Raw genomic sequence first — 12,435 nt, forward strand, 5'->3', positions numbered from 1 at the left:
TAGCCGCATTTATTGCTTGTCGCGATTCATGTCAGCGCATCAAGGCCGAGCATCAAAAGCCAGCAGGGCTACTCCAGCCAAACAGGATACCGGAGTGGAAATGGGATGAAATAGGAATGGACTTCATTGTCGGATTACCCCGATCACAACGCGGAAATGACGCCATATGGGTCATCACAGACCGACTAACCAAGGTTGCTCATTTCATTCCCGTGAAGACTACCTACTCCACACAAAGACTGGCCAAACTTTATCTCTCCCGTATAGTTTGTTTGCATGGAGTCCCAAAGGCTATAATATCCGACCGAGGCACTCAATTCGTCTCCAAATTTTGGGATCACCTACAGCAAGCTCCGGGCATACAACTAGCTTTCAGCACAGCATACCACCCTCAGACTGATGGACAAACAGAACGTGTAAACCAAATCCTAGAGGATATGCTAAGAGCCTGTGTGCTCACCTATGGATCCAGTTGGGAAGAGAGTCTACCGTATGCCGAATTTGCTTACAACAATAGTTACCAAGCCAGCTTGCAAATGGCACCCTTTGAAGCATTGTACGGAAGGAGGTGTCGTACCCCACTGAATTGGTCAGAAACAGGTGACAGCCGTATCTTCGGCCCAGACATGCTTAAAGAGGCCGAGGAGAAAGTTAAACAGATCAGGGATAGACTGAAGACAGCGCAGAGCCGACAAAAGAGCTACTATGATCAGAAGCATCGTGAGGTCAGCTTTGAACCCGGTGATTCCGTATACCTCCGAGTATCTCCTATGAGGGGTCTGCAACGGTTCAAAATTAAGGGGAAGCTAGCCCCAAGATTTATTGGACCATTTTGTGTAAAGGCACGAAGAGGCACGGTAGCCTACCAACTAGACCTACCCAAGGAGCTATCAGACGTCCATGACGTATTTCACGTCTCTCAACTGAGAAAATGTGTGAGTAACCCGGAGAAGCATGTACCCCATGAAGGCATTGATGTGCAACCAGACCTCACCTACAGAGAGAGGCCAGTAAAGATTTTAGAAGAGTCTGAACGGAGGACCCGTCAGAAAACGACAAAGTTTTTCAGAGTTCAGTGGAGCAACCACACTGAGGATGAAGCCACATGGGAAAGGGAAGATTTTCTCCAGGCAGAATATCCATATCTATTTGAGGATCAGCAGAAATCTCGAGGATGAGATTTTTCCTAAGGGGGTAGGTGTTGTGACACCCAAATTTTTATTTGGATTTTTCAAAAGATTTTATTTGACTTGAGGGAGGTGATTTAAAAATTTTCTTCAAAATAACACTCCCTTTCAAATATATTTTTTCTTCTTTATGGCAAAGGTTTTATTTGGATTCACCCAAGATCTGTCTTTGGTCTTGGAGGTTCTTGCTTTTTATTTGGATTCAAGACAAAATGTTTTTCATTTGGGGAAAATGACTTTTGAAAATCTTTTTGAAAATGCACTATGGCTTTTGGAATAATCCTTTGCCACTTTCAACATTTCTCTCTTGCCATGGCCTTAGTGCAAATCCACTCTCCTAACCCTCCCCTCATCTTTGGATCATGTTTTGCATCAAATCCAGCAAGTTGAACCTCCCCCTATGATTATTTTCCATTTAAATTTCATCAAATAAATTTCTGTCTTCTACCCTAGCCCTTGGAGATTTACAAAGGAGCTACCATCTCTGCTTTGATTTTTGGCCCCAAACCAATTCCCCTTCCTAGTCCTTTGAACCCTCAACCAAGATCCATGAAGATCCACTGGTCTTCAGTTCAAATTTTTCAAACTACACTTGCTGCAAGTTTGGACCAGATTTGTCAAATTTGGTGAAATTCATTCAAATCCCTCTCCAAAAATTCCAAGTATAATCAGGCAGCCTCTGGGTGCATTGAGTGGTCACCTCACCAAGTACCAGCTCCAGAAAAAAATTTCTGCTTGCCAAATCATTCTGTCGAACACCTGCAGTGCATTGTCAATATCAGGTTCAGTAAAGTTCAGAGAACATTTCAGTGCGCTGTCGTTTTCTTCAGAGCCCGACGTCGATCTCGCCAGTGCCACTGTGTCGCCGTGTTCCCTGTCCCCTCCCCCTTGTCCTCTGCACCGCACGAGCATCTGGCACCTTGCGGACGTCGGCGAAAAGCCGCCGCTTGCGTCGGTCACGGGGCGGCGCTGACGGCGCCACCCAGCGCCGCCCAAGCCATCGGAGCTCGCCGCGTGGCCTTCCACTCCCCAGAACGCGCTGCCACTCTCGTCGTGAACCGCAGGGCGCAGAGCGCGCTCTCTGCCGCCGACGTGCCCGTGCGGCCACTCCACCGTGGACCGGCGCCATAACGCCAAGACCAACCGAGATTTGCGGGGGAACGGCACCAGTAACCTCCACTGATGCTGCCTGGCCACTCAAACCTCCTGCCAATCCACTGCATCGCCGTAATTGCTCGCCGAAGATTCTCCGTTCACGGCCACCCCGTCGATCCGCCTATAAATAGAGGCCCCGAGCTTCAATTTGAACCCACACCATCCCTGCACTCCACCTAGAGCACGCCTAGCCACTGGAAGAGCCCCGAGGAGGTCTCCTTCCTCGACTCCGGCCGCCGCGACCCGCCACGGGATCCAGCTCGATTCGCCCCCGTGCGTGCGCCTCTGCCTCCCATCTCTTGCCAGTAGCTTCACTATGCATCCCTCCTTCTGACCCGCGCTTCAATTCGAAGTTTGCAGCCCTCCACCGGAGTTCTCCACCATCACCCGAGCCGCCGTCCGCCGGAGAAAGTGTCGCCGTCGACGTGGTGCTCCCCGTTAGTCGAGTCCACCACCCACCGACGCGGAAGAACACGCTGAAGCTCTTGGTACCCTCCGATCTTCCTGACTCGCCGTGGTTCGACGCCGGCGTCCACCGCAGTCTTCGGGCGCCGGCGAGCTTTTTGAACCTGACATGTGGACCCCCCATGTCAGCCTCTGTTCTAATCTCCCTCGAGCCGTTTTCTATTGGCGCCTTCGGGCAAAATACGCTTTCCCTCTTTAGCTAGCGCATTTCTTTCAGAAGCGTTTTCTGGTTTCTCAGTTTAAACCCTGGAACTTTTCTGTTTCATTACAGATAGGTCCCTGGACAGAAACCTTTATAACTTTTTAATAAAAAGGAATTTTTGAGTGATTCTTTTTCTGACCTTCTTAAAATTTTGTCGAGTTTTTTATGGGATTTATTTGGAAAATTGTTGGAGAAGTTTCTGTGCACGCGTTGATTTTCACGTTAGTGCCCGTTTCCGTTATTGCCGTAGGTTCCGGAAGAGGTGACGGAGCCGCGAACTTCGCCGAGCTAGACTCTGACTTCTCCGAACCAGGCAAGCATGTTTGAACCTTTGATATGATAGGTGTTTTGCATGTTTGCATGACAGTTGGAGCGTGGCATATGAGTGTCAGTGAGTACCTCGTTGCTTGTGAGGCAACTACCCGCATGTTCCAAAGTTGCGATGATCTCTGATGAGAGATGGCCTAATCATGTGGTGACATGAAGGGCAGCAAGGTGGTACTGTTGTAGCATACCAGCCTTGCGTCATCCGACGAATTCCGACGTTAACGTGGACGGAGTCACGTTATCGTTCTTTTCCCCTCCGTGCTGCCACATGTTTCATTTGCCAGGATGCGGTTTAGTAAGTTTGTAACCTCTTTTCATGTACACACCAAACAGAGGGGCCGGGATGATGGTACCTTGGCCCAGGATTAAAGCCAGTCATCCGGTCAGGGGGCATGGGTGTTTCCGGTTGGGACCGAGAGGGGGGGCACCCCCTTAGAGCGCGCGTATAGAAATTTGATCCCATGCTACGCGAGGTTGTAGCCTCCCCGTCTCAAGGTTTTTCTTGAACGTTGCCAAGGGTGATCCCTGGCTTCGTAATATTGAAATGGGTGTGTACTGGTTAGACGTGTTTCTTCCAAAACACCGTAAACGGAACTAGTCCCCGTGACTACGGAAATCCGTTGGCTGTGGTTAAGTACAAACTCTGCAGAGTCAAATTCTTCCAAGTCATCGTGTCCATGATCAAGTAGGGTAATCAGTATATCCATATCTATCCTCGTGGAAAACTTGTCTCCGGTGAACAAGCTCAAGTGGTAAACCCGGTTAAATTATTATTACTATGGATGGACTAACCTTTTATTTGTCTCGTACTTGTAATAATTTATGATCTCGAGCTACTGCATTATTGAGCTACAATATAAGCCCTTTATGTGACGTCGCTCAGACGTCCGACTGTGGCATGTGTTTGTTCTTACTTTAAATATAAGCCCTTTTTGCAACGTCGCGCAGACGTCCGACTATTGCGTGTCTTTGTTTCTCACTTTAAATATAAGCCATTTATGTGATGTCGCTCAGACGTCCGACTGTGGCACGCACTGCCTTTATTTTCTGATATAAGCCCTTTATGTGGTGTCGCCCCGACGCCCGACTGTGGCATTAATATTCTGCAGTTTCCTCTCGAGGAGTCATTCAGACACTCGTTTGGCACCAGTATTACCATTCTTGCAGTTTCCTCTCGAGGAGTCATTCAGACACTCGTTTGGCACCAGTACTACTATTCTTGCAGTTTCCGCTCGAGGAGTTATTCAGACCCTCGTTTGGCACCCAACATTTATTATCTCTATGTCTGAACGCACTGGTTAACTTGTTTATATGCTTCATGTTTACATTTGTTATATCTTATGTCCGAACTGTCTTGCGAGTACTTTCATAGTACTCACCTGGCTTGTTGATTTGGCCAGATGTTGACGAAGGCGATCTTTTGGATGAAGAGTTTGATAGCGCGTCCGACGCCTAGAGGAGTCCCAGTCAGTCCTGCGCGATCCCGGATATTGGTCACTTGTATTATATACGCTTCCGCCACCCGCAATAAGTCTCCTCGAGCCTCGCTTCGACGCTCGAAGAGCTGTAGTCTTCAGGAGTCATATCACTCGCTTCGCGGTGATATTTTCACCACGTTATTATCGTGAGTTAGTAGTTATGCCACCCTATCCGCCGTCTTGTTTTATTGGCGTGCATGTAATAGATTGTTGAGCAGTCTCCGCTCAACCTTGTATTATATTCAGTACTCCTGGTAATTTTCTTCTGTGACCAAGATATTGTCTACCAGTGGGAAGGGATTCTTCCTTCTGGTCGGTAAAAGGGATTGGTCTCTCAATAATTATTTTATTGAAAAACCGGTCGTGACACCATAGGGTCTATTATGTATGCCATGCTGTCTGCCAGACCTGATGTAAACCTTGCCGTAAGTTTGGTAGGAAGGTACCAAAGTAATCCCTGCATGGAACACTAGACAGCGGTCAAGAATATCCTGAAGTACCTGAAGAGGACTAAGGATATGTTTCTCGTTTATGGAGGTGACGAAGAGCTCGTCGTAAAGGGTTACGTCGATGCTAACTTCGACACAGATCTGGATGACTCGAAGTCACAAACCGGATACGTGTATATTTTGAATGGAGGGGCAGTAAGCTGGTGCAGTTGCAAGCAAAGCGTCGTGGCGGGATCTACATGTGAAGCGGAGTACATGGCAGCCTCAGAGGCAGCGCAAGAAGCAATCTGGATGAAGGAGTTCATTACCGACCTAGGGGTGATTCCCAATGCGTCGGGCCCGATGACTCTCTTCTGTGACAACATTGGAGCTATTGCCCTTGCCAAGGAGCCCATGTTTCACAGGAAGACCAGTCATATCAAGCGTCGCTTCAACTCCATTCGTGAAAGTGTTCAAAATGGAGACATAGATATTTGTAAAGTACATACGGACCTGAATGTAGCAGATCCGTTGACTAAACCTCTCCCTAGAGCAAAACATGATCAACACCAGAACGCTATGGGTGTTCGATTCATCACAATGTAACTAGATTATTGACTCTAGTGCAAGTGGGAGACTGTTGGAAATATGCCCTAGAGGCAATAATAAATGGTTATTATTATATTTCCTTGTTCATGATAATTGTCTATTGTTCATGCTATAATTGTGTTATCCGGAAATCGTAATACATGTGTGAATACATAGACCACAACATGTACCTAGTAAGCCTCTAGTACACTAGCTCGTTGATCAACAGATAGTCATGGTTTCCTGACTATGGACATTGGATGTCATTGATAACGAGATCACATCATTAGGAGAATGATGTGATGGACAAGACCCAATCCTAAGCATAGCACAAAAGATCGTGTAGTTCGTTTGCTAGAGCTTTTCCAATGTCAAGTATCATTTCCTTAGACCATGAGATCGTGTAACTCCCGGATGCCGTAGGAGTGCTTTGGGTGTACCAAACGTCACAACATAACTGGGTGACTATAAAGGTACACTACGGGTATCTCTGAAAGTGTCTGTTGGGTTGACACGGATCGAGACTGGGATTTGTCACTCCGTATGACAGAGAGGTATCTCTGGGCCCACTCGGTAATGCATCATCATAATGAGCTCAGGGTGACTAAGGAGTTAGCCACGGGATCATGCATTACGGTATGAGTAAAGAGACTTGCCGGTAACGAGATTGAACAAGGTATTGGGATACCGACGATCGAATCTCGGGCAAGTAACGTACCGATTGACAAAGGGAATTGTATACGGGATTGATTGAATCCTCGACATCGTGGTTCATCCGATGAGATCATTGTGGAACATGTGGGAGCCAACATGGGTATCCAGATCCCGCTGTTGGTTATTGACCGGAGAGGCGTCTCGATCATGTCTGCATGTCTCCCGAACCCGTAGGGTCTACACACTTAAGGTTCGGTGACGCTAGGGTTGTAGAGATATTAGTATGCGGAAACCCGAAAGTTGTTCGGAGTCCCGGATGAGATCCCGGACGTCACGAGGAGTTCCGGAATGGTCCGGAGGTGAAGAATTATATATAGGAAGTCCAGTTTCGGCCACCGGGAAAGTTTCGGGGGTTATCGGTATTGTACCGGGACCACCGGAAGGGTCTCGGGGGTCCACCGGGTGGGGCCACCTATCCCGGAGGGCCCCATGGGCTGAAGTGGGAAGGGAACCAGCCCTTAGTGGGCTGGGGCGCCCCCCTTGGGCCTCCCCCTGCGCCTAGGGTTGGAAACCCTAGGGGTGGGGGCGCCCCACTTGCCTTGGGGGGCAAGCCCCCCCCCTTGGCCGCCGCCCCCCCTCAGATGGGATCTCCAGGGTGGCCGGCGCCCCCCCAGGACCCCTATAAATAGTGGGGGAGAGGGAGGGCAGCAACAACACAGCCCCTGGCGCCTCCCTCTCCCCCTGCAACACCTCTCCCTCCCGCTTGTGCTTGGCGAAGCCCTGCCGGGATCCCCGCTACTTCCACCACCACGCCGTCGTGCTGCTGGATCTCCATCAACCTCTCCTTCCCCCTTGCTGGATCAAGAAGGAGGAGACGTCGCTGCTCCGTACGTGTGTTGAAGACGGAGGTGCCGTCCGTTCGGCACTCGGTCATCGGTGATTTGGATCACGTCGAGTACGACTCCATCAACCTCGTTCACTTGAACGCTTCCGCTCGCGATCTACAAGGGTATGTAGATGCACTCCTTTCCCCTCGTTGCTAGTATACTCCATAGATGGATCTTGGTGATGCGTAGGAAATTTTAAAATTCTGCTACGATCCCCAACAAACGAGTCACCTTGTCGCAATCCCTTCTTCGTTTGGAAATAGTGTCCAACGTCACCATTGACCTTAATGGCAACACTACCCCCATAAGCGATGCTATGGATCATAGCGCGCCACACTGCAAAAAATCCTTTTATTCTTAGAGTCTGTTGAAGAAAGGGCCACTTGACTTTGTCATAAGCCTTTTCAAAGTCTATTTTGAGTACCACCCCATTCAACTTTTTTCGGTGTAACTCATGGACTGTTTCATGAAGGATAACAACTCCATCTAGGATGTGTCTGCCTTGCATAAAATTTGTTTGTGAAGACGAACCACATGTTCAGCAACCAAATTTAGCCTAATAATTGCAACCTTCATGAATATTTTCAAACTAACATTAGGGAGGCAAATAGGTCTGTATTGTTGTATCCTTTCAGCCTCATTAACCTTAGGTAATAAAATAATCTCACCGAAGTTTAAGCGACGCAATTCTAGTTGGCCAGCATGAAGATCGCTAAACAAAAGTAGGAGATCCAGTTTGATGACTTCTTAGAAGTTCTGATATAACTCTACAGAAAAACCATCCGGACCCGAGGCTTTGTTATGCTCCATTAGGAAAACCACCTTTCTAACTTCCTCCTCAGAGTATGGGGTTGTTAGAAGGTTGTTTTCCTCATCAAAGACCTGTGGGATGTCATATGTTCGGGATTCATCCATCGAGAAGTTTCCTTCCTCTGTTGCTCCTAACAGATTTTTGTGATAATTAGTGATGTAAGATTTAAGTTGCTCATGCCCCTCGATCATCCCCTCATCCGGTTGCAGGGAATGAATAATTTTCTTTCGGTGTCTGCCATTGCTGACTTCATGGAAATATCTAGTATTTGAATCACCTTTTAGGATAAACTGAGAGTTAGAATGTTGGTACCATTTGAGTTCCTATTCACATAGCATGCTAGCTATCTGTGCATTCGAATGATTCTTGATCTCGATTTCATGCTCAGGTAGAGGTCTAACCTCTGCCAAAGCTTCTAATTCATCAATGATAGATGAAAGACGATGCTTATCATTTTCTAGGATACCCACCGTATGCCCAGCTCATCCACCAAGGAATTTACGTAATGCATGCATTTTGTTATTTCATCTATCTATTGGGGTAGGCCCGACCACCGGTTTCACCCACACCTCCTTGACCATGTCATGGAAGCCATCCTGAAGCAACCACCCAAGTTCGAACTTGAACTTGCATCTATGTTGTGGTCGTAGCAAAGCAGTAGTTAGGAGAATGGGTGTGTGGTCTGATGCCTCGATACGAGGTAGAGCACGAACAGACACCATAGGAAATTTAGATTTTTAGTCGGTATCCATTAAAAGTGATCTACTTTCTCATATGTCGGTTCCAGAAGACTGTTTGCCCAAGTGAATTGTCTAAGTGAATTGTCTTCCAATCATGGAAACCTCTCACGGATCTAGACTGTCGATGACAACTTGGAAAGGAAAGGCCAATGATTTATCAAATCTACCACTGCTTTTCTCATTTGGAAACCTATAAGAATGGGATAGGGATTATCTTTCGGCAAATTAAGATCCATTGGAGACATACCTCCACATGCCCATCAATGATGCCAGTAGGACGGGGGGCAGGCAGGAAGAACCTTATTCCATCTTCAGGGAACTGCCGCCGTCTCGTCTTACAGGACACAAACCCTAACATAACTCTGAAGAAACCTATAAAATCGGAGCCATCCCGCCGGCAAGGGTCGGGATCTGTCGCGCCCCCATGACCCTAAGGCCACCGGAGACAAGGTGGACCGGCGGCGGCGTCGGCGGGATATAGAGGAGCCCTAGTCTCTTTTTTTGGGAGGAGGCAGCGGCTGTGCGTTGTCAATCGTTGTTGCAACTTGTGGGAAAGTGAGAAGAAAGACTATACGATGCGCATCATGAATCAGATGGCTCGTGGGCCGGCTGGCTTTTAGAAAGACCTAGCACGCCCCTCCTTTTTGAAAATCGCTATGGAACCAAAAGCAAATTGAGATTCTCCTTTATATACAAAATTATCTAATCAAATTGAGATGAGATTTACTTAAAAGTATTCCATCTATCCCCCTTTTCTCTTTTTGAAACAGATGCCCTGGTAGACCGGGTGCATGGTCCTGGCTCGATTAACAACCCACAAATCGTAGAGAGCATTGATTCCCGCGTACACCGGATCCAGCAACCTCCTCTCCAGCGGCGGCCCACCGGTCATGGTCTCTGCCCACAGAAACCAACCTGGCCAACGCTGGCGCCGACGGGTGGCCAGCCCACACGTGCGAAGCCCGGCCCCCGCACGTCAGCCTCCTCCCCTCCAACCACGTCCGCCAGGCCACCCCGAGCCGTCCATCACGACCCCCGGCACGCCACCGGCCGTCCGATGCGCCCCGGGGTTGTTCCACGCCCTCCCTCCGCTCCTCGTATGCCCCGCCCGCCGCCGCCTATATAAGCCCCGCCTCCTCCCCCACCCCGAGCAGATAAGATCGATCGATCGCGGAGCGAGAGAGAGAGAAAAAAAATCTTCTCGTCGGTAGGGTTTCGGGGGCTGCGATGGCGATGGAGGCGCGGATGAAGGGGACGGTCAAGTGGTTCAACGACACCAAGGGGTTCGGCTTCATCTCCCCCGACGACGGCAGCGAGGACCTCTTCGTGCACCAGTCCTCCATCAAGGCCGACGGCTTCCGCTCGCTGGCCGAGGGCGAGGTGGTCGAGTTCGCCGTCTCGGAGGGCGACGACGGCCGCACCAAGGCCGTCGACGTCACCGGCCCCGACGGATCCTTCGTGCAGGGCGGCGCGGGCGGCGGCGGGGGCGGCTTCGGATCCCGCGGCGGCGGCGGATCTCGCGGCGGCGGGGGCTTCGGCGGCCGCGGCGGGGACGGATCTGGCGGGTACGGAGGTGGGTATGGCGGTGGTGGCAGCGGCGGCTGGGGCGGCCAGAGGAGATCCGGCGGTGGAGGCGCCGGTGGGGCCTGCTTCAAGTGCGGGGAGCCTGGCCACATGGCCAGGGACTGCTCGGTCAACGGCCCCGCTGGTGGCGGCGGCGGCGGCGGCTGCTACAAGTGCGGCGAGCAAGGCCACATCGCCAGGGACTGCTTCAACGGCGGCGCCGGCGGAGGAGGCGGCGGCTACGGCGGCGGCGGCGGCGGTAACTGCTACAGCTGCGGCGAGCCGGGCCACATCGCGAGGGACTGCCCCACCAGCAGCGGCTTTGGCGGGGGCGGCGGCGGGAGGTTCGGCGGAGGAGGCGGCGGCGGCGGCGACCGCACCTGCTACCACTGCGGCGAGACCGGCCACATCTCCCGCGACTGCACCAAGTGAGGGGATATCTCTGCCCCTCCCCCTCTATAGATTGCGCCTAAATACCTCTCGTCTTAGTTTTGCCGATCGATCGATCTGGGCCTGAGCGCCCAGCCGCAGCCGCCTCGCTTATTTTATCTTCCTCCCCCCTTCCGTTCTCGGAATCCGTCCTAGGGGAAAGTCAGTCAGTCAGTCAGTCCGTGTGATGGTTAATTTTGCTATGAATTGGTCCTCTGGTACCCGTACCCGTACTCTCAGTTGATGTCTAAGGTCGTGATGATGATGGATTATTGGTGATTTTTGTGTGGTGATGATGAGGAGATTGCAACACATCTCTGTTTTTTGGTTTCATCGATGAAGTAAAAGATGCCGGTCGTTATTATCATCCTCCATGAGTGAATGAATGAATTCTCTCTTGTCAGATCAGATCTCTGCTCTAGTGGTAGAACTATTACCTCTGTCTGACATCCTGTTTGTTAATTGATTATGATTATGTTAAAGTAGAGTTTGGAAGGCGATTAACTAGTGCTGGTACTTTCATCTGCTGAGGTTTTTGCGTGGGGAAAGTGAGGTTTTGTCTGGGCTGCGTAGTGGAGGGGAAAGTTTTTACTGGATTTGCGATCGACCCTTTTAATCCGGGGAAAGCGTCAATCTGGGGTAAGCAATGGTGTCAGTTCCCCAACCATGGGGTGTCATGCCCTGTCTGGTGCTGTTTTTGGATCCACTTTCCTGTCAGTGTCTAGTGGTTGCGTTGTATTTAAGCTTGCACTGTGTCTGGCTCTGCTCATGATTTTTTTGGCGTGCTGGTCCATATACATCTCCAGCACAATACAGAAGTTGTTTTACATCTTTGTTCTGGGATTTATTTCTGGATTGCTGTTGTGATAGGTCTGTAACACCGAGTTTTTCTGCCGTTAGACACTGAATTTCAATCCCCACCTGTGCCTTTTGTGCTTAATCACTTGAATTATAGTCTGGGACGGCATAGCATTACTGTTGCGTCTTGGTGGGGCGTGTAGATGAGGATAGGATAGAGCGTTGGCCGATGGGACGGAAGGAAAGGCAGAGCACACTGGCCGTCTGGCCGGCTGCAGTGTGTTTAATCCGGTAGCTGTGTACTAGCTGTATGTTTTCTCAGGAGTGCTACTGGTATAATTTTATTGATTTATGTGTGGTGTATATGGACGTTGGCTATTTTTAGCGCAACGAGACGGCCCGTGACCTGTGTGTCGGCCCCGCAGAGGCATGCGCCGAAGGGTCGCCGTCAGGTGTCAATCCGATCTGGTGCGCGCTCTCGTGCTCCAGTTTTTACTGGCCGGTCAATGCCGCTAGTCTGCCGGAGGGCACTGTGTCGCATGCCTGTGTCAGTGTCCTCCGCCTGCCTTGTCTATCCGAATCCTGTGCTTGCTTTGGCCGTCGTCCAGATGGCGCGCCAGCGGCCCTCGACCGTACGTTCGCGCGCATGGGAGAGAGAAAGAGAACGACCCCTGCTGCACATGCTCTAGCTGCTTGTGCTGTCCTCCATCACCAGCGCGCCAC

The 12,435-nt window shown here is 50.3% G+C and overlaps 1 protein-coding gene across 1 annotated transcript; it reads left to right on the forward strand.

Moving 5' to 3' along the window:
- The first annotated feature begins 10,059 nt into the window (after window positions 1–10,059).
- On the forward strand, window positions 10,060–11,281 carry LOC123143396 (glycine-rich protein 2). The gene has a single exon (XM_044562313.1). The coding sequence runs from the start codon at window positions 10,150–10,152 to the stop codon at window positions 10,915–10,917; it is 768 nt and encodes a 255-aa protein (XP_044418248.1). The 5' UTR covers window positions 10,060–10,149; the 3' UTR covers window positions 10,918–11,281.
- The last annotated feature ends 1,154 nt before the right edge of the window (window positions 11,282–12,435 follow it).

The sequence above is a fragment of the Triticum aestivum genome, chromosome 6D (assembly GCF_018294505.1).
Source record: "Triticum aestivum cultivar Chinese Spring chromosome 6D, IWGSC CS RefSeq v2.1, whole genome shotgun sequence".
NCBI lineage: Eukaryota > Viridiplantae > Streptophyta > Magnoliopsida > Poales > Poaceae > Triticum > Triticum aestivum.

What these genes read in the sequence shown, in the direction of transcription:
- LOC123143396 (XM_044562313.1), top strand. Translation starts at nt 10,150, where the DNA reads ATGGCGATGGAGGCGCGGATGAAGGGGACGGTCAAGTGGTTCAACGAC.